This window comes from Bactrocera latifrons, unplaced genomic scaffold (assembly GCF_001853355.1).
Source record: "Bactrocera latifrons isolate USDA-ARS-PBARC rearing strain unplaced genomic scaffold, ASM185335v1 scaffold_38, whole genome shotgun sequence".
NCBI classification, from domain to species: Eukaryota; Metazoa; Arthropoda; class Insecta; order Diptera; family Tephritidae; genus Bactrocera; species Bactrocera latifrons.
In genome coordinates this window covers 488,670-514,793 of record NW_017537023.1, presented here as the reverse complement: position 1 = coordinate 514,793, position 26,124 = coordinate 488,670, and the positions used below count along the sequence as shown (strand labels likewise).

The 26,124-nt window shown below is 34.9% G+C and overlaps 1 protein-coding gene across 1 annotated transcript; it reads left to right on the top strand.

Moving 5' to 3' along the window:
* Positions 1 to 1,235: 1,235 nt before the first annotated feature.
* LOC108972128 (protein bicaudal D) lies at positions 1,236 to 22,455 on the top strand. Its single transcript, XM_018938616.1, has 8 exons — positions 1,236 to 1,460; positions 13,081 to 13,446; positions 13,574 to 13,711; positions 13,780 to 14,636; positions 14,702 to 14,919; positions 14,990 to 15,241; positions 16,364 to 16,538; positions 18,924 to 22,455. Exons 1-8 carry the CDS (start codon positions 1,236 to 1,238, stop codon positions 19,036 to 19,038), a joined length of 2,346 nt encoding a protein of 781 aa, XP_018794161.1. The 3' UTR covers positions 19,039 to 22,455.
* Positions 22,456 to 26,124: the final 3,669 nt, after the last annotated feature.

Here is a 26,124-nt window from a genome sequence, read left to right as displayed (position 1 = left end):
AAATTTTCACACACACATTCCGTTAGTCACTCACGAAAAGAAAAGACGTGGATATTATTTGCATTGTAATAGAGATTTTCCACTTTGGGGAAAATCTTTAAACAGAATCACGGCCAACAAACAATTGTTTATATAGTTTCAATTTTTGTTGGATAGAAAACTAAATAGTGAAAACAAGTGTGCACTAAGCTATGATCTTACCCTGCTAAAGGGGTGGTTAAAAAACCGTGAACACACCAGGTGTAGAAAGAAGTTGGAGGTGTAGTGCGGTGTTGTGTAGTGAAAAGGCGCTCCGTCGTGATGTCACTACTTCACATTTTTCGTTAATTGGATCGCTTTTTGTCAGTGGTGTGCCTTTAAAGCAGCGGACGCTAACGTTTCCATATATTTCTGATTTTGTTGTGTAGTAGCAAATTAATCTACTTTCGCGCATATTTATGCAAACACAAAGCTAAGTCTTTTTATTAATTTAGCTGATGGAAGTGCATTGTAGCAATTCAATTTAATTTAATAATTGAGTACAATTTATCAATTAAGTTGTGAGATCGAGGTGACAGTTTTTATACATCATCCATTCCACATCAGTAATTTGCGACGACGTGTATAAAAAAGTTGGTAAATATAGAAAATAAAAGCACGTAACGAAATTTTAACGATAAAGCATGATACCAAAGAAAGAGTTGTGCTAAAAGCGATAACGACTTCATAGAAGGAAGTGTGGAGTTAAGCAGTAGAATTCACAAAATATACATACGTCCAAGAAGCAAAGTGTAAGAGCAAAGTGAAATTTTATTATTTGGTTTAACTTAACCAAAGATACGACTAACACGAGTTAGCAACACGAAAAGCAACATTTTCACAACATACACGTCCCTCCAAAATCAACGATTCGTAACGCTATACAGGCGATCACAACACGATTCCGCCCACAACAACCTGCCACGCCCACTGTTGAATAACTAGCCGCCGTATTACAAACACAAAACGGCCGCCGTCCAGTGCAGGAAAGAACACAACAGAAACACAAAGAAACCTAGATTCGAGAATTGCAAAGTCCCACCGCTGTGGCATAACGACATTCGGTGAACTTCCTCCCAAACCGTCATACAACTTACAAACACGAAAATATTCACGTCTCTCATTGTCCACATAATCCCCCCATTCATCCCCTCCAAAAATAAAACACCCGTCCATTACAAAACTATTACACAAACACACCACAAAACGGCTGCAATATGTCCGAACTGGAAAATACGGCAACAGCCGGCAAAACTATTGAGGAGTTGCATTTGGAAGTAGAGCGACTGTCGCGCGAACTAGATCAGGCAGCTAGCGAACGCGCACAATCGGCACAATATGGTCTCTCATTATTGGAGGAGAAATTGTCACTTGAACAGAAGTGTGAGGAATTGGAGACACTGTACGATCATGCCAAACACGACTTGGACATTACACAAGAAGTAAGTTTTGAAGATTATATTCAATAATAATTGTTTATTAATATATTTTTGAATTCTTTTAATAAAATGTAAAAAATAAGCGATTTCGTAAACAAAATTGTATAGTATTGAACAGTGTTATGGCCTAAGGCAACTGTACAATTTCTGATTAAGTTGGCCACATTGACCGCTATAATATCCACCTCCTATACAAACTAAGCGTTCAAAGTCAAGTTTGAAATAGAAACTTTGTATTTTGTGGACGGTATTGTAGCTGCGGACGATTTAACGATATTTTTTTTTATGGAAATATAAGATACGCAACTAGTTTCTATTTTGCTAATTGCTGTTGAACTTCCTTTGTAATGTCAATAAACATTCACTTCCAATAATTAGTTTCTTATCGCACGGAGCATCATTCCTTGTCTTTAAATTTACTAGATTACTAGAAGTACGTTAGCGAAAGTCTACCAATTTTAGCGTTCTCAACGCTATGCACTCGGCAACAAGTAAGTAAACAGTTGGTTAAACAAAAAATCAGCTAAAAAGGTACATATGCGAAAAAGTGATTTGTATGCTTCACCAACTCACTAAGCTTCGCTCGCCACCACTCACTGGTATGTGATAGTTATTTTGTATGCTCTTTTTGTTTAACCTCGTTCGTTCGGTTATGTTTTAAATTATTTGATTTTTCTCTTTGCCGCTGCAGGTTCGTAAAACACGTAATCAGCTAAAAAAAAATCCATTGGCTATTTGTTAACTGCTTTCAGTTATTGAGCAAAACCAAAAAATTTGCATATTTAAATGGAATTTATACAGATATTGCAATTACAAAACTTATATAAAAAACTCTAATAATATTACTTATCATATCTGTGCAAAAATTGGTCACGTGGTCAAATTTGCGGTAAGAAAGAAAGTAGATTTGTGTTTAGTCTCTCAGATTCTCGCTAACCGTATAACTATACAGTAAGCCTTCAATTACAAACAGCGCACTACTGCTTCCATCCAAAGAATTCCTAAAGACGTCAATGCGTTGTGCAAGGACACATCCACACCCTTCGCGCTTTATGGTCATAAATTTGATTTGGCTTCTAACTAAATTACAAATTAACTTGCGCCTCTCGCTGCCTGCCACCATCGTCATGATGTCCTTATTTAGGCCGGTATTGGCATCATTATTTACCTGCCTGCTACTTTGCCTGGTTAGCAGCTAGCTAGCCGGTTGATGGTTAGTAGATGCAACAACTTGTGCCCGGGGAATGTAATCCAAAAGCAACAAAAGCTATCAAACAGGCATACCATTATATATATAGTATAGCACTTGCATTGCAACGTTTGCGGATCTGTTAATTGCTTTTCTACTTCGTTTTAAAATGGCTAGGGGGTGTTGGGGGTGGGCGTTATGTGCTCAGGGACTACGCCAACGCAGCATTTTTTCACAAGTTTTGTTTTTGTTGTAAGTTTGTTTAAGTATATATGTACATACGTATATGTGTGTCGGTTTCTTGTGCTCAGTATGCCGTCATGGTCGTTAATAAATGCTGTAATGTTTCCAATTTCGGTTATGTGTGCAATTGTAAACTTTTTATACGCTCGTTCTGTTCGACAAAATTCCTCCGGTTCGCATTAAACTGCAATTACAAACTAGTTTCATATTTTTTGGTGCTCACAGCTCGCACATATGTACATATATTGATTTTTAGCCAGTGGGAGTTAATTTTTTGAGTGATGTGGAATATTTATTTTAAAATGTATTATATTTAGACCAATAATTTTTAGCAAGAAGTGAGATTTCACAATTACAAAGCATTTTTATCGCAAAATCGTCTGTCGGACGATATGGACTATATTTTATTGACAGCACGCTAATTATCTTGGCAAATAAATTTAGTGTATGTAAGCCACCAATTTTTGATTGTACTTGTAGCTGCGCAAAATGCGATAGAAATTTGGTAATAGAATTATCTAAAAATGCTGTATTATAGCTACCAGAGTACCTCTTTGGACGTGAAGGGAGCAGAGGTTTAGTTGGGAATAATGATACAACCTCTGGTAAATCCACACAAGCAAATAAAATGGATGTTGAATCTGAACTCAACCTCTCCAACGGCGTGAGTAAGCTTTGGACTACTGTCAAGACTGTGTCTAACCCGAAGAGACATGATAACGTAGTTGCATTCAATTCAATGACCATGCCTCTTCGGACCCTAAGAAGAGCGCGAGCTATTTGTACTACACCCTTCGGTAGACATAGCCAAACGAGAAGGTTCGGAGTGTCATCAACATCCCGCTGACCACTCTACAGTTACCCGATGTATGGAAAATCGGAAGAGTGGTCCCATTACCGAAGCCTAAAAAACCCGCTAACAAAGCAGAGTCCTATCGTCCCATAACACTCCTCTACCCAGTAGTGAAGACACTTGAGGCCTTACTACTCTTGATATTCACTCATTACCCGTGTCTAGCAAACCACCAGCATGGATTCCGAAAAATGCACAACACCACTACTTATCAAAAGCCTTTGACACAGTTAGTCAACCACGCAACAGTACTCGAGAGCCTTGAAAAATCTAAGGTCCCTCCAGGGTTGCAGAGATGAACTATCTGAGCGGTCGACAGTCATCCGTACTGTTTCGAGGTAAAAACTCTAAATTGAAAAGAATTAAACTGCAAGTTCCGTAGGCTGGTGTCCTCTGCCCATTGCTGTTTAACTTCTACATCTCAAAACTCCCTCAATTAAGGAATGCACAGAACGTAACACTCTCCCCCACTAAATCCATCAACCACATTTACAAACTATACAAAGGTATACAAACTGTCAATAATCCTAAGATTTAAGGTGTGACACTCGACACTGTGCTTTTTCACTCCTCACACGTCCGTACAGAGACGAAAGGATTTCCTCAAGTCGGTAGCCGGCAACATACGGGGAAAAGATAAAGAAACGTTGTCCGGATGCTTTTTGACGACTCTTATCGTACATCAAGACAGTGAGACCTGTATGGTCCCAATTAAGGAGCATAAAGAACTTCTCTCTCAGTAGTTTCTTGTGGGGGGTGAGGATTAATTCAATTCAGTTGCAATCACTTAACCGTAGGCCCAGGAAACGGATATGAAATTGCTACAACAGCCTGTTCTACGATATCGGAATTGGTCCGGATTTTATTCAACCAAGGGCTGTTATTTAGAGGATCTAGCCCTTCTTTGATCGATATACAATATAACAAGTAAGTTTACATCTCTTTCATACCTGATAACAAAGAAAATATGGCCCACGTATTACAAGACTTAATCTAAGGACTTATTCAAGGTCCAGGAATAGTATTTAACGACTTACTGCTACTAAAATAGGTCTTTAGAAGAGCTTGCTCTAAGAAATGGTCTGGTCTGATATCAATATTTGCCGTAGCTGTGTATGTTTTAGAGGTATAGAACTTCCTAGATGAAAATCGGCCAAACCACTGTAACACAATTTAAGTTAGGCTAGGTGTCACTCCATACATAGACTTGCAGATCCATAGTAATACAAGATGGAGGTTCAGTTTGAGCTGAAGTTTACGTCAATCAGTCTTTTGCAAATTTTAATGGAGGCTTGATATCTAATCTGATACTTCACCTAGTCCTTTAAGCGGGCCTGGTTTAGAGGTTTAAAAAAATCGATTTTTTTGAAATTTTTTTTGTGAAGGAAAGAAATAAGTGATTAAAGCAAAACTTCTTCTAGGGTTTATAGTTATATGTATATTTAAACATCATTCACAATTTTTTTTGGATATTCCGAAAAACCGAGAAATCGCGCGTCAAAGTTTTCGCTTTCTGCCCAATCGCTCATATGTATATCTGCTAGACGTTATACTATATACTATATATATGTCTACTGATATTCATTATGTCGTTTCCCATGTTGTTACGTAAGTATCTTAGCCGCTTTCCTGACAGTAAAGATTTCTGCCTGAAAGTTGCTGCAGTATTCTGGTAGCTTGAATAGATTCTGGCGCCCACTCCATCAGTCACTTTTGATGTGTTTGTGTATATATTGCGAGCTCCGTTGGTGGATCCCGTGCTCCTGCGTCGTCTTTTTATACCCTGAGCTGTTTGTATTAAGCTTATCTGTATGTATATTTACTAATTATTTCCAAGGTTTTTGAGATATCGATCTGAAATTTCGCAACTGTTCTTTTCTCACCTGGAACCTGGTCATTTGTCGGAACTGTTGATATTGAACCACTTTAGCATATAGCTGCCATACAAGCTGAATGATCGGATTCCTGGGATTGTATGGAAAACTTTTATATTTGAGGAGATATTTACATATTTTCACGAAATTGAGAATAGATTATTGCCTAAGGCAATGGTGTAATTTCCGAAGAATTTTTTCAGATCGGATCACTATATCATTTAGCTGCCATACAAATAGAACAATATATTAGGTTGTCAAAAAAGTCTTGCGGCATTTTCGCTAGTTGGCGCTGAGAGCGCGTAGTTCTAGTTTTATTCGTCGCATCGGGTCATGCTATACCTTTTTGGAAAGCTCATTTCACGCGCTAACACGTGTTTGATCGTTGTCGTTTCTTTTAAGTCGTTCGTGAGTTATAGCGTCGCAAACATGGAGCAAAATAAAGTGAAAATACAGCATATTTTACAGTACTACTACGATAAAGGCATCTCAAGCCGCCAATAAAATTTGTGCAGTTTATGGACCCGATACAGTTTCCATTTCCACCGCACAACGATGGTTTCAACGCTTTCGTTCTGGTGTAGAGTTGGTCGAAGATGCGTCACGCTCCGGAAGGCCTGTCGTCGAAAATTGCGATAAAATCGCTGAATTGGTCGAAAGAGGCCGGCATAGTAGCAGCCGTAGCATCCGTCAAGAGCTGGGCATGAGTCATCAAAAAAGATTTTAGGAACAATTGAAAATTCAATAAAAATACCGCAAGACTTTTTTGGCAACCTAATATTTGCAAAAAATGCTTTTAATTTTCCAAATTCGCAAGTGACTATAACCCCTAATAAAAACCCTTACATAATGTTTATTTGCTTTGTTGATAACAATAATGACGCTAAAAAAAAATAAACAAAATAAAAGCCGAAAGTTAAGGCATTTTATAGCCACCGAAGGTGTAGAATATTCATTGCCGAACAATGTGTGCTCTCAGTGACCACACATTTCAATTACAAGAAAATATTCAGCACTTTTATATGAAATTTTAGTTGCTTTTGTTATCACAGATAAGCTTACACACACACACAGTTCGGTACTCTGCTCGAAAGCCAAGTCACAGTAAGAACATTTTCTTTGCAATGTAAACAAAGCGACGCAGCAAATATAAATACCGAATATGAAAAGCATCAGTCGAGCCATAGTTTTGTGACCTCAATCTGCCAACAGCAGCAAAGTTTAATTAACTAAAGCAAACAAAAGACATTTATTGCACCCAAAACACTTTGGCGACGGGCGACAGTTGTGCAGTCAAGCGCCGGTGTAGCGGCGAAGGCAAGCTTTCTGCCAACACCTGCGTTAAAATATTAAGCTTCGAAAATAATATGCATTCTCGCGGGAAGGGAGAGGCGGCCATATTAACCAACAATTCCTGCGCCGAGCTGTGAAATAACAAAAACAAACATAACAATAAAACAAGTAAGGAAGAACTAAGTTCGGATGTAACTGGACATTTTTTTTTTTACTCTTGCAACTTGCAGGAATGGAAGACAGGGAAATACTTTAAGGTTCAAAACGTCAATGTCCATCTCGAATCACCATAATCCACAAGAAAGCTTCAAGTTAGAGTGACTTCGAGTTATGGAAGGAAATTTGTATGAAATTTGACTTGCTGTTGTTGTTCTAACGGTTATCAATCCCCACTTTATAGAGATAAAGGTTAACTATATTGTTGTCGACGTCATCTAGCGGGAGGCCCAGGAAACGTGCTGTTTCGACGGTGTCGGACCAAAGGGAAAATTGTGTTAGATAAGTAGGATTGGCAGGGCATGCAAAGAGATGGCTAGTGTCATGCGGAGACTCATTCCATGCAGGACATACATATGTTGGATATGTCAGGGTCTATTCTGCACAAGTAGGAGTTTAACCTGCTACAGTAACCAGAACGAAGGGTCACTCGCGTTTCTTGAACTGCTATTGTAAATTCAAGAGTTCGGGTTCGGCGGACAGACAGACAGTAATCTGGATGTCAACTCCTCTCGTCATCCTGATCATTTATATATGTATGTACATATGTATAACCCTATATCTATCTCGCTTAATTCAAGGTGATACAAACAACCGTTAGGTAAACGAAACTCTTATACACTGTTGCGACATGTTGCACGAGTATAAAAAGCCGAGCAAAGCTGCATATGAATTACCATTAAAACCACAACAACAACAACAAGTAAAACAACAGTAGCACTGCCTGCCAACACTTTAAGGCCAAAATGGATTGGCTTAATTTCAGCTCGCTGACTAACTACCAACATTGTAGCCGAACCGAGCCGCACACAAACCAGCATACATATGTATATATGTACATAAGCAGCTGGCAAGTGTATGTATGCCTCAAAATAAGCCTATAAATTTCGTTGGAAAAACGGTTGGCGGGCGCAGTTGACACCCAACGCACTGACACACACACACACATGCATACACAAACTTGCTGATAAGCGTATAGGAAAACTTACACAACCCCAAGGAAGAACAATACACGAATTCCATGAATAAATGAGCAAGTTTATAAGGATGCAAGTATTTCGGCATGTTACACACCCACACACATTCAAACATATTATACATTAAACTTTGTTGTAAGCATGAAAATGTGCCTTTGTGCCTTTGCCGGCAGTTTGTGCACTGGAACTGTTGCCGTTCTCCGCTTTATTTTGCTAGTTTCTGGTAATTTCACTGCGAGCACACGCACAAGCATGATACAACATGTATTATACATGCATACTTATGTACAGACTTGAATGAATGCCAACTGCAGCGCATGTTTACATATGTATGTTTGTGTTTCGAATGCGTGTGTGTGTTTTGGGGGGCACGTGCTTAAAGATATGGGCATTTAAGGAGCGGCTCGCCGCATAAAACGTCGCCTGAGATTTGCCACATTGGACAAATATTGCATGTAGTAATTGCAAGGAGGCAGGCAAACATGATAAAACGCACACATACATGCCCGTCTTGTAACTTGTGTGATGTACAGTGTTGTGAAAAATATATGCAACTCTGTTTATTGGATTTAAGGGGAACACGAAATGTGACTGCCAAAATTAAAGGCGATTTTAGGCAATAAAAAAATTGCATCGAACTGTTGTTGTCATTTTGAGGTTATATTTAAATATAAGAATATGCAGTAAATTGATTGAATAACAAGTAAGGAAGGGCTAAGTTCGGGTGTCACCGAACATTTTATACACTCGCATGATAAAGTGATAATCGAGATTTCAGGCGTGGTTGTGAACCGATTTCATCCATATTTGGTACATGTCATCAGGGTGTTAAGAAAATATTATATACCGAATTTCATTGAAATCGGTTGAGTACTTCCTGAGATATGGTTTTTGGTCCATAAGTGGGCGACGCCACGCCCATTTTCAATTTTTAAAAAAAGCCYRGATGCAGCTTCCTTCTGACATTTCYTCCGTAAAATTTAGTGTTTCTGACGTTTTTTGTTAGTCGGTTAACGCACTTTTAGTGATTTTCAACATAACCTTTGTATGGTAGGTGGGCGTTATCCGATTTCTTCCATTTTTGAACTGTATATGGAAATGCCTAAAAGAAACGACTCTATACAGTTTGGTTGACATAGATACAGTAGTTTTCGAGATATGTGCAAAAAAGTTAGTAGGGGGCGGGGCCACGCCCACTTTTCCAAAGAAATTACGTCCAAATATGCCCTGCCTAATGCGATCCTTTGTGTCAAATTTCATTTTAATATCTTTATTTATGGCTTAGTTATGACACTTTATAGGTTTTCGGTTTCCGCCATTTTGTGGGCGTGGCAGTGGGTCGATTTTGCCCATCTTCAGCAAGGCTGGTTATATGAAGAGAACCAAGCAAAGATACACCCAAACATATGTCAAGGTGAAAGAGTGGCTATAGAAGACCGCAGGACGCCTTTATAGGATGGGTTACTGTTGTTGTATCGGTATTGAACATTCGGAAAGTAATTTCGATGCAAGGTGCCGAGATAAAAATTCGAATCCGTTCCGATTACTAAGACTCAACTGTCATGGGAACCGATTTAACGGTTGTATCGAAGCTGGCTTTAGGCTACCGGACTCCTCTTTCAGAAATGTAAGCATTCACTCCGACAACAGAGCGGAAAAACTAGCGTTGAGTTCGCACACTATGCGCTCAAAGCTAGTCAAGAAAGGTCTAAATTGCATCAACTTCATCATCAGACTGGTTTGGGTGTCTGGTAACAGCAGATTCGCTGGCGACTCTAAAGCCGTTAAACAAGCCACAGGCTCCCTTACCTCACACACATCGGAATGGACTGAGTTGGATCGTAATTGGCTCCTTGCGTTCTGCAATGGATCTGGTCGACGGCCAACTCCTATACGAAATCCATTTGACCTAGAGTATTTGATGGAAAGATTCCAGCACTTTCAAGACTGTGATTGAAACATCTCGGCAGTCTTACCTTCGGAGAACCAGAAAACATACCCGAAAGCGACATTAGACTCAAAAATTTGTAATAAGCTCAAAGCGGTTTGTCGATTTGAGACAGTTTAGACTCTCAGAAATCCTTGAATAGTAAAATTTTAGAATTAAAAAATATTTGTAAATTAAATTTGGGTCGTAAGTACGGAAATTGGTGTGTTCAAAAATCAAAAACTTTAAGATATAATTACGATGACAAATTTAATCACTTCGGATCAAAGAGAATTACAGTTTTATCATAAGACTACTCCTTTGAAGGGGTGTTTCTCATTTAAGACTGTTTTCTTCTTTTCATGGAGAGGAGTTTTTACGTGGCGAGTCCTAAACCCAGCGCAGAACCCTAGTCAGGGATGCTTCGCCGTCAATTTAGATCGTCTTCAAATGGATGTTTTGTTTTTTTTTTTTTTGCTACCCAGAAGATACTTGGTCTAAGACCGGAAGTCGTGAGCTGCTTGAGCCATAAATATATAAAAGAATCATTTCTGGCCACTCCCAAGTAAATAGCGCTCAGAGAACTTTCTTCACTTGTCAGAACTTCTACACATGGCTTCATCCACCTAAAGAAGTCCTTTGAAGACTACTGTAGGAACTATTATTTTTTTTATAATTTTTCTATTCAATAAATCGGTGCTCTCTGCCAAATCAATATAAAACTTTGCCACTTAGCATATGAAAAATCTTAAGAATTATACATAGAAAATCACAATTCCATAATATGTTGCTTACATTTTGCACCACACTGTACCTACATGTACTTATAATAAGCGTATAATAAAGTTTGGCACATTGCACGGCGTTCACCATGCGAAACACACGCGCTTGAATTGCTGTGGATTGTGTGTGTGTATGCAGGCAGTGGAGGAGGAGTACTAACAGCGCACCGGAAGACGGAAGAGAGATAGCATGCAACACAGGAATCTGTTGATAAAGCGCTCGTAATTGTCATATTATGTGTAAGGAATTGCTTACAAAGGCTCTGCCTCTGATGCACACGCAATCAGCTGTTAGAGCAAATATGTGCGACTACTACTAAGTGTGTGCCACACCTGCAATTCCGTCAGTCACTCTTTTGTCGCAAACATTATAATCACTGTGACCTGCTCACTCACTATTTACTGTTCACTGTCAATTGGAAATTCAATTACGTACCGTTGCCATATCTTTTATAGAAACTCTGAATGTTCGCATTTAAGTATGCATATGCTGGTAACGGTTTACCGGTTGCAGGGGATAGAGTGAAGGTGAAAAAATGCAATTCTGGTATTTTTTATTATGAGAAATAATTTTTTTTTTGGTTTTTCTCATTTTCTTCTTTATTAATATTATTGAATTTTAAAATGTCTCTTTTCAATCCTAAGGTAAACAGTTATTTAAAAAGATTTGAAATGATACGAATAAACCTTCTATAAGCTTTACTTAACAACAATTAGATTCACTTTCTCCATAATTTTACGGAAATATTATTTGATAAATGGCAACTCTATACCAAAAAAATTCCCAAGTTGAGAACCCTCGACGCCATGCCAGACGGGGTTCTTAAACATCTTACTTTTGATCACAATTTGTTAAATTTTACACAATTCCGTTAGTTGGCAACTCTATCAAAAAATATTACTAGAACTCAAAACTTCTTAAAAAGTTTTAAAATTTTAAAATATTTCCGTAGCTTTGTTTCTAAAGCCCCATTTAGTGCTTAGGGTCCGCGTTTAGACTACTCAGAAATCGATCTAGAATCAAAAATAAAGTATAGTCGGAAGCTTTCAAAACTTTCAAAAAAATTCGAAATTTTGTAATTCCTCTATTTTTTTATTCGAAAATGGACACGGGATTCAAATTTAGACTTGTCAGAAATAGGATCCAATATAAAGTATATTAAAAATTTCCTAATTATGTAATATTTTTCTTGCTTTGTACCGAAAATACTCTTTTCATACTCAAGACCCATTTTTAGACTTCTCAGAAGTCGGTCTAGAATCGAAAATAAAATATAGTAGTATTTCGAAAAATACAACATTAAAAAAATTTAGACATTTTCCTCGTTCGAAAATACCATTTTTAGCACTCAGTACCCGCATTAACGCTTCTCAAGAATCGGATTGGATCCAAAAATGTCTAAATTATGTAATATTTTTCTTTTTTTATTCCAAAAAATCTTTTTTTTGTATTCAGGACCCTTTTTTAGACTTTTCAAAAATCGGCTCAGAATCGAAAATAAATGCAGTCTGAAGTTTTCCAACCAACAACTTCAAAAATGAAACAAAAAAATTCGAAATTTTTTAATTTTTCTTTTCTTCGCTCGAAAATACCATTTTTAGTTCTGACTTGTCAGAAATCGGTTTAGAATCCAAAATAAAGTATATTATTAATTTCCAAATTTTGTAATATTTTCTTTGCTTTGCTCCAAAAAGCCCTTATTAGTACTCAGGACCCACTTTTAGACTTCTCAGAAAATAGAATAGAATCCCGAATAAAATATAGTTGGAAGTGTTCCTAACAACAATTTCCTAAAATAAAACATAAAATTTCGAATTCTTTTAATTTTTCTCTGCTTTTTTCGAGAATACTATTTTTAGTTCTCAGGATCCATATAAATGCTTCTCAGGAATCGGTTTAAAATATAAAATAAAATAGAGTACAATTTTCAAAATTCAAAAAGCCCCGTTTAGCACTCAGAAGCCGCCTTTCGACTTGTTGTTGTAGCTTTCGAAAACATTCCTGAAAAAATATCTGGACTGCTGCCGGTTTGACAGTCCTTCACCGGATATAAATCCAGGCCTCGTAGACCTGACTATCGTGAGAACGGCACATTTAGACTTCTCATGCTTCGGTTTGAAATCGGGAAAAAATAAAGTATAGTAAATTTCCCAACCAACAATTTCCAAAAAAAAAAAAAAAATTTAGAATATAAATTTCTAAGCCAACTTCAAATATTTCCCCGAAACATATGATTTTTAACAACATATTTTCGTTTTATCTTTACAGGCACTAGCCAAATTTCAAACTTCACAAAAGGTCACCACAAAAACTGGCATCGAACAGGAGGAGTCCTTGCTCACCGAAACAGCAGCACTCGAGACAACATTGAATAGTAAAATACTCGACTTGGAAAATGAGACAAAGCAATTGCGTCACGAATTGGAACGAGTACGCAACGAACGTGATCGTATGCTGCAAGAGAATACCGACATTGGACGCGACAAATCAGATAATGAGGCTGAGAAACTACGCCTCAAGGCCGAGGTGAAGGATCTGAAATTTCGTGAGACACGTATGCTAACGGAATACACCGAACTGGAGGAGGAAAACATATCGCTGCAAAAGCAGGTGTCGAGCTTGAGAAGTTCGCAGGTGAGTTTCGAACGAGTGGGAGTTTTAAAGTGGTTTACGGGTTTGAGGTAGTGAATTCTATAATTTAATTTATTTATTTATTTTTTTTATTATTATTATTTTTTATATATATTTTTTTTACCGTTAGGTGGAGTTTGAAGGTGCCAAACACGAGATACGTCGTCTAACCGAAGAGGTCGAACTGTTGAACTCACAAGTGGATGAGTTAGCAAATCTGAAGAAGATTGCCGAAAAGCAAATGGAAGAAGCTCTAGAGGCTCTTCAAGTGAGTTTTKAACAATTTTGTATATTATAAGATTTTATACACAATTATTATGTCACGCTTTTTTACAGTGCGAACGTGAGGCAAAATATGCGCTCAAGAAGGAATTGGATAGTCATTTGAACCGTGAGTCCATGTACAAGATAAGCAACTTGGCCTATCTACGCAGTAATATGGACGACAACATAAGCGCCAATAGCGATGGCGAAGAGGAGAATCTCGCATTGAAGCGCCTCGAAGCCGACTTGACCACAGAATTGAATGCCACCGACGGCACCAAATGCGATCTCTTCTCCGAGGTGCATTTGAATGAGTTGAAAAAATTGGAAAAACAATTAGAATCGATTGAAAACGAGAAAATGCTACTCACTGCGAATTTACGAGAGGCACAAACCAGTTTGGATAAATCACAAAATGAAATACAAAATTTCATGGCACGTCTAGCGCTACTAACGGCACATGTCGATGCATTGCTACAGTTGAAGAAACAGCTAGACATTAAAGATGATTCCATGGAAGCGGCGAAACGACGCAATGACGAACAAAATGTACGACAACAACTGCTGGATACACTCGCACAGTATAACAGTTGGTTCACACTATCCTCCAAAGAGATTGACGGTCTCAAGACTGATTTAGTGGAACTGCAAAAGGGTTTCAACTACACCGACGCAATGACAACACTACGTAATGAGGTCACAAATTTGAAAAATAAACTGCTCAGCACCGAGCAGAAATCGCTGGATCTGCAAAGTGATGTGCAGACGCTCACAAGTATTTCACAAAATGCCGGCCAAAGTTTGGGTGCGGCACGCTCCACTTTGGTGGCCTTAAGTGACGAATTGGCACAGCTATATCATCTCGTTTGCACCGTTAACGGCGAGATACCGACGCGTATTATGCTCGACACGAAGAGCGATGATATGAGGTGAGTTTCTAAAATTGCTTTAGTGTTGTAATATAACCTCAAATTGAATACAATTTGATTTACAGCTTCGAAAACGATTCGCTTACTGCCATACAATCGCAGTTCAAGTCCGACATTTTCACTTCTCGCTCACACACGATTGAGGATTTGCAGGGACTTGCCGATTCGGTTGAAATTAAAAAGTACGTCGACACTGTAAGCGATCAGCTCAAGCATTTGAAAACCGCTGTCGAGCACACAATTGAGCACAACAAAAATAAAGTGCGCGGCGATGTTTCTGAAGGTAAATACTTTAAATATTTTCTTCTATTTACTATTGGTACTAATGAAAAATTATATTTCTCTCGTTTAAGCTGATAAATACAATCGCGAGGAAGTCGAGGAGTTGCAAGAACAAATCGTGCGCCTTAAGGGCTTGCTCTCACTCAAACGCGATCAAATCGCTACATTGCGCACGGTCTTGAAGTCCAACAAACAGACCGCCGAGGTGGCGCTCACCAATCTCAAATCGAAATATGAGAACGAAAAGACCGTGGTCAGCGAGACAATGTCCAAATTGCGCAATGAACTGAAGATACTCAAGGAAGACGCAGCGACATTCTCAAGTAAGTCGGGGTGTTGTATAGAGAGTGGAGTTTTGTTTGTGTAAAATTTGTTAAAATACTATATTTTTGCAATGAACCGGTACAGTTATCCAAGAGGTTTGTGAAACCCAGAAGAAAACTGGTAAAGGTGTTGCTTTATGTTTATATAAAAATGGTCAGCGTAAAGAACTGAGTCGATTTAGTCATGCCCGTCTGTCTATATAGACTCGAAATAAATCTTCCGTTCTTGAGATATCGATCTGAAATTTTTCTTATCCCCTATTTTTTTTACGCAAGACTAGACTTATTTGTCGGTACCGCCGTTATCGGATCAGGATTTCCTATAGCTGCCATACAATCTGAACGATCGAAATCAAGTCCTTGTGAGGAACATTTTTTAATTACACGAGATATCGTTACGAAATTTGGCATAGTTTACTATGTTGGGCACCGCTATAATCTCCATATAAATTATTCAAATCGGAGCACTATAGCTTATAGCTGCCATACAAACTGATCGATCAAATTTTAGTTCTTATATGAAAAACTTTTTTATTTAACGAGATATCTTAACGAAATTCGGCAAGGATTATTATTCATGGAAAACTTACAATCTCTGAAGAAATTGTTCAGATCGGCTCGCTATAACATATAGCTGCCATACAAATTGATCAATAAAATGTTTGTTTTTATATGAAAAACTTTTTTATTTGACAAGATATCTTAACGAAATTTCGCCAAGGATTATTATATATGGAAGAATTACAATATCTGAGCGGAAATTGTTCAGATCGGATCATTATAGCATATAGCTACCATACAAATTGATTGATGAAAATCCAGTTCTTATATAGAAAACTTTTTTATTGGACGAGATAGCTTAACAAAATTTGGTATAGACTATTATCCAAGGTAACAGTAAAATCTCCGAACAAATTTTTCAGATCGGATCATTATAGCTTATAGCTGCCATACAAACTAATCCCTCAAAACGAATTTCTTGTATGGGAAATTTTTTTTTAAGGATATTATAGCTTCGGTGCAACCGTAGTTAACGTTTTTCATGTTTTTTGAATTATTTATGTACTCATCTCTGGCTTATAACAAATTTCTCTACATATTTTTAAAACTCTCCACTTTTAGGTTTGCGCGCCATGTTCGCCGCTCGTTGCGAGGAATACGTCACACAGGTGGATGACCTCAACCGCAAACTAGAAGCCGCTGAAGAGGAAAAGAAGACTCTAAATCAGCTGTTGCGTTTAGCTGTGCAGCAGAAAATTGAATTGACTCAACGTATGGAGGAAATGGAAATCGATCGGTGGGTGCCCATGCGGCGTTAGGCTACATGTAACAAGCCGACCTAAATTATAAAAAAAAACATCAAAAAATATATAGTAGAAAATGGCTTATACCAGAGCCAACTTTTGCTCGCAACTATTTGCTCAGCCCTCGTTATCATATGAATTAAGTGCGTGTGCGCGTGTTCAAAATTAGTGCTTAGTGCTTGCTGTTCATATAAGTATAATTCTTTTCTTATGATAAATCTTTGCCCAAAGCATATTTTATTTTATCGTTTATCCTGTTTACATTCACCCCACCAAAATCAACATTACTTTAACCTGTACGTTAAAAGTTTTGCGCCCAACTTACGTTTAACTTTACCAACAACAATAAACTTTAAGCCGCGTTCCCAATTGGTAAGCCGTCAAATATAATTATTGGCAGCTGGTGTGTTGCCAGCTTATATGTGAATTTATTCAGCAGTTGCTTATGCCTAATATTTATATGAAGCATGTTTTATAAATGCCAGTTAGCGCTTTACAAGCGTCGCACAACAACATTTTTTTTTATTTATACCCGGTTATTGGCCACAAATCAAAACTGTAAATTGTGATTTTATAAAAAAATTTTAGTGAAACAGTGAAAACACGAAAACACATTTGCTGCGGATATTAAAATAATATGGTATATTATAGTAAATGTTTAATAAGAATCACGAATCACAACACTTATACTTTGCCTTCACAAATAATAAATATAGTAACACAAAATGATATATGGTATATTATAGTAAAAGCTGACTTCGATGCGCCAAAGTTTTGAACATTATGGCTCGAACAAAGAATTTACTGGTCCGTCTGCCTGAACTAGTGCCTTAATTTTGGAGATATCGATCTGAAATTTTGCACACAACCTTTTCTTTCCAAGTAGTTGCTTATTTACCGACATTGTTAATATCGGTCCACTATAGGTTATAGCTGCCGTATAAACTGAACGATCAAAATCCAATCTTTGTATGGAAAACTCTTTTATTTTACAAGTTATTTGCACGAAATTTTACGCGGTCTATAGTCTAAGGCAATGGCACAGTCCCTGAAGAAATTATTGTGATCGGACCACTATAGCATATAGCTGCCATACAAACTGAAGAATCAAAACCACGTTCTTGTATAGAAAACTTTTTTAGTTGTCAAGATATATTCACAAAATTTCGCACGGATTATTGTCTAAGGCAACGCCACTAACTCAGAAGAAATTATTGTGATCGGACCACTATAGCATATAACTGCCATATAAACGAACGATCAAAATCAAGTTTTTGCATAGAAAACTATTTTATTTTATAAAATATTTCATGAAATTTCGCACGGAATATTGTTTAAAGCAAAACCACAATCTTTGAAGAAATTGTTTCGATTGGTCCACCATAACATATAGCTGCCATATAAACTGACCGAGCCTTTGTATGGACAACTTTTTCATTTGATATCGGTCCAGATATCTTCAAGGAGGTTAATATTGATAATTGTCCATAGCAACAGTACAACAGTTTTATATACTTGCATGCTATAAGAAATTCACCTGTGGATTCGGTGCAGCCGAAGTTGACGGTTTTCTTTTTTTCTTTTAATTTTGTTTGTTTTTATTTTTATTTTGGTTATTTTTTGTATTATTATTATTTTGTTATATTTTTTTGTTTAAATATTTTTTTTGGATAACGTTTTAATATTTTTTGTTTTTGTTTTTAATTTTTTTTTTTTTATTTTTTGCATATTTTTTAATAATTTTTTGTCTTTTTTTTAATTTTTCGTTTTATTTTTATATTTTGGTTATTTTTTTGGATTATATTTTGTTGTAAATATATTTTTTAATTTTTTATTTTTTGGTATTTTTTTCAAATATTTTTTTCAATTTTAATTTTATTGTTTATTTCCATTTTTTTTTTTTTTTTTTGAAATTTTCGTTTTTATATTTTTAATATTTACTGTTGCTTTTAAAAATGTTTTACAAGCCAGCAGTGTCAATATCTATATTTAGCCACCATTGACGCATCGAAGGCAGCTAATAATATACCGCCATGAAATATGTGTGTTAATAAATTTATATAAGTCTATATATATGTATGTGTCCCAAAAATATTGTCTTAAAAATTTTTATTAACCCTTGAAAGCTTACAGGAACTTAAAATTTTCGAAAATGTAAATGTATGTCAAAATTGAAAGCGGCTTGCATGCACAAACCAAACTATTTACTCAAACTATAAACATAACCTTATATTTTATAGCGCCCCTATATATAACCATTACAATGTTAATCCCAACTCTGCACATTTATTGCACACATATGTATATATGTATATATTATTTACCGTTAACATTTCTCTGTTTACTAATATAATTTCGCTTCTGTCTCTTCCGTTTAGTGAAACACGTTTCGCGCGTCGTTCGATGCCACCACAACGCGGCAGCAGCGGCAAATCCTTCTCGTCACGACCCTCAACACGTAATCCGGCCGGCAGCAATCAGAATCAATTCTAACATAAAATAAGCGTGCAGCGAAAGATTTTAGCTTTAGTTTATACACTGCTTAAGTTGTAAAGTCACTTTTGTGTAAACTGTCACACTATCCACGAGTCACGTGTCACACACGCACGCAAATACATACTGTCACTTTTAAGGTATGAAGTAATTGCTAGTAATTTGTCTCGCAAATCAAAAGAGCAAAATATTTCAAGCAAGTGCTGAATTTTAGCAAAAGCAAAAACAGTTAGTACGGTGTTTATAAAAATACGAAGGGGAGTAGAGCAATATCGTAAAAAATTAGCAATTTTTGCACTAAGCAACTTATAACGATATAAAATTTTAATATCATAATCGTTTGCTGCTCTTCACATCGTACTGAGGAATTCTTCCGCCCGTTTAGCTAAAGACACAGCGTTCGGTTTAAAAGTGACCGTTATTAGTCCATAGAATTTGTTTTTATTATTACTTATCTATTAGTAATACAAGACACTACTATAACGACACTATATTATGTATTAACATTTATGTTTGTACACACAGTTATGCCAAAGTGGAATTTACAACGAAATTTGTTGGTTTCAAACTCTACAAAGACAATTCATGGAACTGTGGAAAGCTTTAAGTTGTTATGTAATCATGCATATTTGTAAGAGAAGTCAAAATTTGTCTTGAATTCAAAACATGTTTGAAAACGCTAATGTGGATCGTATTAAAAACTCTCCAAAAAGCTCAAGTCTGTACAACACGTTCTGAAAATCAAGAAAAAAATGCTGCATCTAACGGCAATTCAAAGCATGCTTGAAAACGCGAATGTGGATATTGTTAAAAACTCTCCAAAAAGCTCAAGTCCGCACAACACGTTTTACAAATCAAGAAAAAAGAGGTGCATATCTAACGGTAATTCAAAGCATGTTTGCGAACAGTAATGTTGATCGTAAAGTTAACTCTCCAAAAATGTGGATCGTAATCGCAACTCTCCAAAAAGCTCAGGCCTACACAACACGTTCTGAAAATCAAAAAAGAGCTGGGGTTATTCAAAACATGTTTGAATACACCAACGCGGATGTTACTAAAAACTCTCCAAAAATCTGAAGTCTGCACATCATCTTGTGAAACCCAAGAAAAAAAAAGAGATGCATATCTAGCGGCAATTAAAAACATTTTTGAAAACGTTAATTTGGATCATAATAACAACTCTACAAAAAGCTCTGTTAAATACATGATACGAAAATCAAAAAAGGAGAGCTAAGTGCTCGAGGAGAGCAATAGTTGTGCAAAAATATACATAATCTATTGAAGTTTAATGTGCGTTTCAAATTGAAATGCTTAAGACTTAAAAAGTTTGCTGAGCATTGTACGATTTTGGACAAGTTTAAAGAGAAATAATAACTCCAAAAGAGAAAAAGCTTTTGGAAATATTTTACGAAATCAGACTCTAAATTTAGTTTTCAAGAGAACCTTTAAGCTTTAAAGAAGCTAATTTTCAAATGAAGCTTTGAACTTTAAAGTTTGTAGACAACTTAACATTTAAAAAAATTTGCTGGTCAAGGATAATAAGGAGCTTCGAGCATTAAACAAAATAAGCTTCAACTAGCTTTGAGCTTAGAAAAACAATAACTTCAAGAAGAAGAATAACACAAGTTATGAAACGATTTTTCGCTTGTGACTATTAATTTAAGTTTAAAGAAGTTGCTTTGAAGATTTAAAGAAAGTCATTTTCAAGTGAAGCTTGGAGCTTTAAAGTTTTCTAAAAAAGCTTAAAATTTAAAATGTATTCGCGTCATGGAAATTTTTCGATAATCGACGAATTTAAAGAGGAGCTTTGAGCTTTATTCAAAAAAGCTTCAATTAGCTTTGAGCTTAAAAAACAATAGCAAAAATAAAAAAACAATGAAAGATATGGAAAGATTTTCGGATTGTGACTATAAGTTTCAAGTGGATTCTTTCAAGCTTTGAAGAAAGTCATTTTCAAGTGAAGCTTGGAGCTTTGCAGTTTTTAAAATACGCTTAAAATTTAAAATGTATTCTGGACATGGAAATTTTTAAAGACGAGCTTTGAGCTTAAAACAAAAGAAGCTTCAACTAGCTTTGTGCTTCAAAAAAAACAACTTCAACAACAAAAATAATACAAGGTATGCAAGGATTTTCAGAATCCGATTATTAATTAAAGTTTCAAGAGACTGTTTTTCGAGCTCTGAAAAAAGTATTCCTCAACTGAAGCGTTGAGCTTTTAAGTTTTCCAGAAAAACTTGACATTTTAAAAATATTCCGGAAAAGGAATAATTTCGAACATCGACAAGAGGAGACTTTGAGCTTTAAACAAAATAAGCTTCTGGCTTTGAGCTTAAAGAAAAAACTTTAAGGAGAAAAATATGATATGATATAGACATCTAACTCTTCATTTAAGATTCAAGATAATTCTTTGGAGTTTTAAAAAAATAATTTTTAACCGGAGCTTTGAGATTTAAAGTTTTCTAAAAAAAAACTTCAAATTTCTGAAGTATTCTGGAGGGAGCATAGAATCGAAAATCGATAAATATAAAGCTTTACACAAAATAAGCTTCCACTCTAGCTTTGAGCTTTCAAGTTTTCTAGAAAAACTTAAATTTAAAATGAATTCAGGGCATGGAATTTTTATGAAAATTTATAAATTTTAAGAGGAGCTTTGATCTTTATTCAAAAAAAGCTTCAACTGTCACCTTAAGTTTTTTCAACTACAGCTTGAAGCTTTGAAGATTTCTAAAAAATCGAAAAATTTAAACAATTGAGCTCGCCGTTGTACCAGTAGCAACTGAGGTCGAGCGAAAAAATTGAATTTAAAAAAAAAATCGTTCTACACGAGTCACAGAAAGCTTACATGGACATATAAAAAAAGTCCAAATGCCTATAATGATTGATAAAATGGAACTTCTACTATGAAAAAAAGTCGAAATATAAAAAATAAACATATTGTTATGAAAACATTATATTTTACTATGAAAGCCAGATCTATTCGATTAAAGCAACAAAACTTTAGGCACCTTTGCGGCGCTCTAGCAATGTTAGTTAATTAAAAGTAACGCTTTGTTGCTTATTTTACAACAACAAAACTTTACTGTCCCTCTCTCCCACTCAAATTTGTACCAAAAATCGTACCGAAACCGCGTTTCCCAACAAATTTCGCTTTCTTCTTTGGCAAACTGTGTGCAATTTTGTATTCTCTATTCACACACATTCGCATGGCAATTGTGTCTCGGCACACTCGCTACCGTCGACATGTGTGTCGAAATTAACTAATAGTATTGTTTAAAATGGTTTGTTACTTACATTTTCTTATACACTTAAGTATTTTTAAGTGATTTTTTCTCAAACACAAATATATATAAACTATTTATATTATATTATTTACAAATATAAGTTCCATTAACGCTACAAAAGCAGCTATTAGCATAATACACAACATTTGATTTGAACAAAATTTCATGTTTGAACAAAACAATTTTAAGTGCACTTTGTAAATTTTTGAAAAAAAATATCGTTTAACAATTTGTTTAAAAAAAACTAAGCTGTACGCTAAAGAACAAAACACAAAAGAAAAAGAAAATTACATTGAAATTTGTATGTTTTTCGAAATTTCGAAATCAATACACAGTGACAACACTAAGTTGTCAACAACAAAAAAAAAAAACAATTATTATTAGCGTAAAAGAAAAACTTAAAACGTATTGATTAGTGGAACGAAAATTTTTCTATGACTAAACTACGTTAAGAAAAGTGACGCATAAAGACGCGCCACATGCGCATGCGTGTCTTTAAGTGAATGCAAATGTATCTTTTTACACGCCAAGAATTTTCCATTGTCTCTAAGCATGCGCGTTATTGCAATTTGCTTTCATTTTCCAAACATTTTATTTGGCATTCGCTTCGAGGCACGCTTGGCATGCAACGCATGACCAATTAAATATGCTTAATCACCGCATTAGGGTGTTGACATTTGTAACGTTATTGAAAATTATATAGTTAGCCGAAAAAACACACTTACCCACACATCACTAATGTGCGCGACAAGGCGTGGGAGCTGCAAGCTGGCACCTTATACTCTGTTGACTGGCGTCTGCGCAACGCTTCGCGCAAAAGCAGCTGTATTCCTAGCTAAAAGTAGAATTAAATGGAAAAAACCTTTATTTAAATAAGTAATTTATAAACTATGCTAAAGATATTATTTAATAATATATAAACGAAAATTTGTTGTAGGCGAAATACAGTTGTAGTATAAATAATCAAATTAGTTTATAAACTCAAAACAACAAAACCAAATAAAAACTTAAAAAAATACTACTACACAAATGCATGAAAGCAGTATAGTTTATGACGTCCAAGGCAGCAGTAATAATACATTTATTTTATTGGCTTAAAACGGGTGTTTTATAGAAAGTGTGTATATATAATGGTTTTTGTGTGTCATATACATACATAGCTGTTGTGTATATATTTCAACAATTTTATTATTGAGACCTAAAAATGCCCTTCTCACTGTCCTCTGCTAAAATTTACAGTGAAAAAGTTCTGGTTTAGCCTATTTTGTAATTTTTTGTAGTTACCAATTTTTTTTTTTTTTTTTTTTGTTTTTTTGCTTATTTGTCGAGCAGAAATGTTCTGAAACCTAATAATTTACATCAAAGTAAATTTCCAAGTGCTTATTTGAGCTTTTTGGAAACTTGGAGAGTTTTTTTTATAAATTGTAGATAAAATTATATTTTGTCAATATAAATTTCTGCGTGCAAACTGGAGAACTTTTGGAGAGTTTGGAAAATTTTCCTTTAAAAAATTTAGCTTTTTGGAGAGTTTTTTATAAGTGTAATTTAAACTATATTTTATTGTGTAAAATAAAAACTACTTTAGAGTCAATATACATTTCTATGTGCAGACTTGTGATTTTTGGAGAGTTTGGTAAATTTTCATATACTAAATTTTAGAGTTTTTGGTTTTTTTAGAGTGTTATGAAGTTTTTTAAAGAATTATAGTTAAATTTCATATTGTATCAAAATTCACTTAAACTTACAAAAAAAAAAAAACAAATTCAAAGTAAATTTCCATATGCAGATTTGAGCTTTTTGGAGAGTTTTTTGAAGGTTTTGGATGTTGCCTAAATTTTCAATATTTACTTTGACATTTATTCACATATGTATATTAGTGCAAAAATTCCAAATACAATCAAGTAGGTTCAGCATTTTGGACAGTTTTTTATGTTTAGTAGAATGTTGTTAAAACTATATTTTGTCGTGCGAACTCTCTGAAACGAAGAATTACAACCAAAATAAATGTCTGTGTGCACACTTGAGCTTTTTGGAGAGTTTCTCGAAGTTTGTAGAGCTTGCCTAAATGTATAATCAATATTAATTTTTACTATTTTTGCACATTTACTAGTAAAAAGCTTCTAAATACAACAAAAAACGTTCAATTAAATATTAAAAGTGCAGACTTGAACCATTTGATAGAACTGTTCGTAGACTTTTGTAAATTTTGTAGAGTTAATTTATCTCTATACTAGAACTGTTCAATAATTTGGGCTCTTATCTATATTTACTGTCAATAAAAGTCTTGATTAATAATTTCAAACAAGTGCTATATGTGTAGACTTGAGCTTTATGGAGAGTTTTCTGCTTAAGTACTGGAAAAATTTTATATTCTGTGTTATCAAATAATGTTTAAATTTGTTTTTGTCGTCATTCGAAACAAAAATAATATTTTAACGGTAGAACATTCCAATTGTCGTTTGATCATGACCCCTTCAATTTGAAATATAAGCGTCACACACACACACACTTTCTATAAAACACAAGCATTTGAAATACAGCCACAATTTCTTTTGTTTAAGACATCATTACACGTTTTTATGCAAAATATAACTTAATTACTCAAAGAAAAAATTAAATGCCTAAAAGTATGCAACGCATTTTTAATCACTACCGTAGCGGCTGCTTATTTAAAGCCAACAATTTTATAACTATTGTAGTTGTTAGCAATTTTAATATAAAACTAACTATCATTACCTTCCACAAAGCCGTTCGTTCTCAACTTAACTTAACTTAACGTAACTTAATAGAAGTGAAACCAAAGCTTGGCTTACATTTACTTGAAAATCAAACTGTTTGTTAGTATGTCACTGTATGCAAAACACAAATTCTAACCAGGAGACAGCTAAATGCCAAGTTTTTGTTACTTTTTTGCATTTCTTTTATTATTTATATATTAGTATTACTTTAGCTTTAGTTGTAATTTAAAAGAAAATATATGACAACGTTAATATTTACATATATATATTAAATCACCTGAATACATTTTGTACTCATACCGAGCCATTCAATGGAATTACGTTGAAGTAAAACTCCTTAAATAACTGAAACTATAAACTATATATGTACATGTGTATGTATGCGCCATATACTTCTGCATATATACATACATTCTTGCATATGTTTGTTGTAAAATTTTGGTGTTTGTAATAACTTATGTGTGTTAATTTCTGTAATCCTTATAGAAAATAAGCTGAAAAAGCCAAAAATTACTTCCTTTTATAGAAATTGTAAAATTTTGACGTTAACTTTATTGTGAGCCCCAGTGTATAAAGTTGAAAATGTTTACAAAACTTGTGTATACATACAAACAAGAAGCCAACTTTGAAATTTAAAAGCAGTAATAATGATTTTATTGTAAGTAAATTTTACCGTCCCTGTTTGAATTCAAAGACACCGAGTTCATTTTCAGTCCAAAACTCGGTGGAAAAATATATTAATGGCACATGAAATATGAAAGTTGATGTGATATTGCTATCAAACACAAAGAAAAAGAAATAAAAAATAATACAACAAATACAAAAAAAAAAAAAATACAACAACAAAACGTATGTATATCTTTCAATATACTTTATTCGAACTAAATATTTGAACTAACCTAAAAAAAAAAAAACAAAAAAATAAACAGAAATCAAATCTAAAAAAATTAATTAATTATAATAAAGCAACAAAAAACATATTTTCATACTTGCATTAACGAGTATACATACATATGCATAAAAGTAAATATACATACATACATACATACATAGAAAATGAACAGCGA

What these genes read in the sequence shown, in the direction of transcription:
- LOC108972128 (XM_018938616.1), top strand. Translation starts at nt 1,236, where the DNA reads ATGTCCGAACTGGAAAATACGGCAACAGCCGGCAAAACTATTGAGGAG. An exon ending in ACTTGGACATTACACAAGAA is followed by an intron (nt 1,461 to 13,080) that starts GTAAGTTTTGAA and finishes TTATCTTTACAG; the next exon opens with GCACTAGCCAAATTTCAAAC. An exon ending in AGACGCAGCGACATTCTCAA is followed by an intron (nt 15,242 to 16,363) that starts GTAAGTCGGGGT and finishes CTCCACTTTTAG; the next exon opens with GTTTGCGCGCCATGTTCGCC.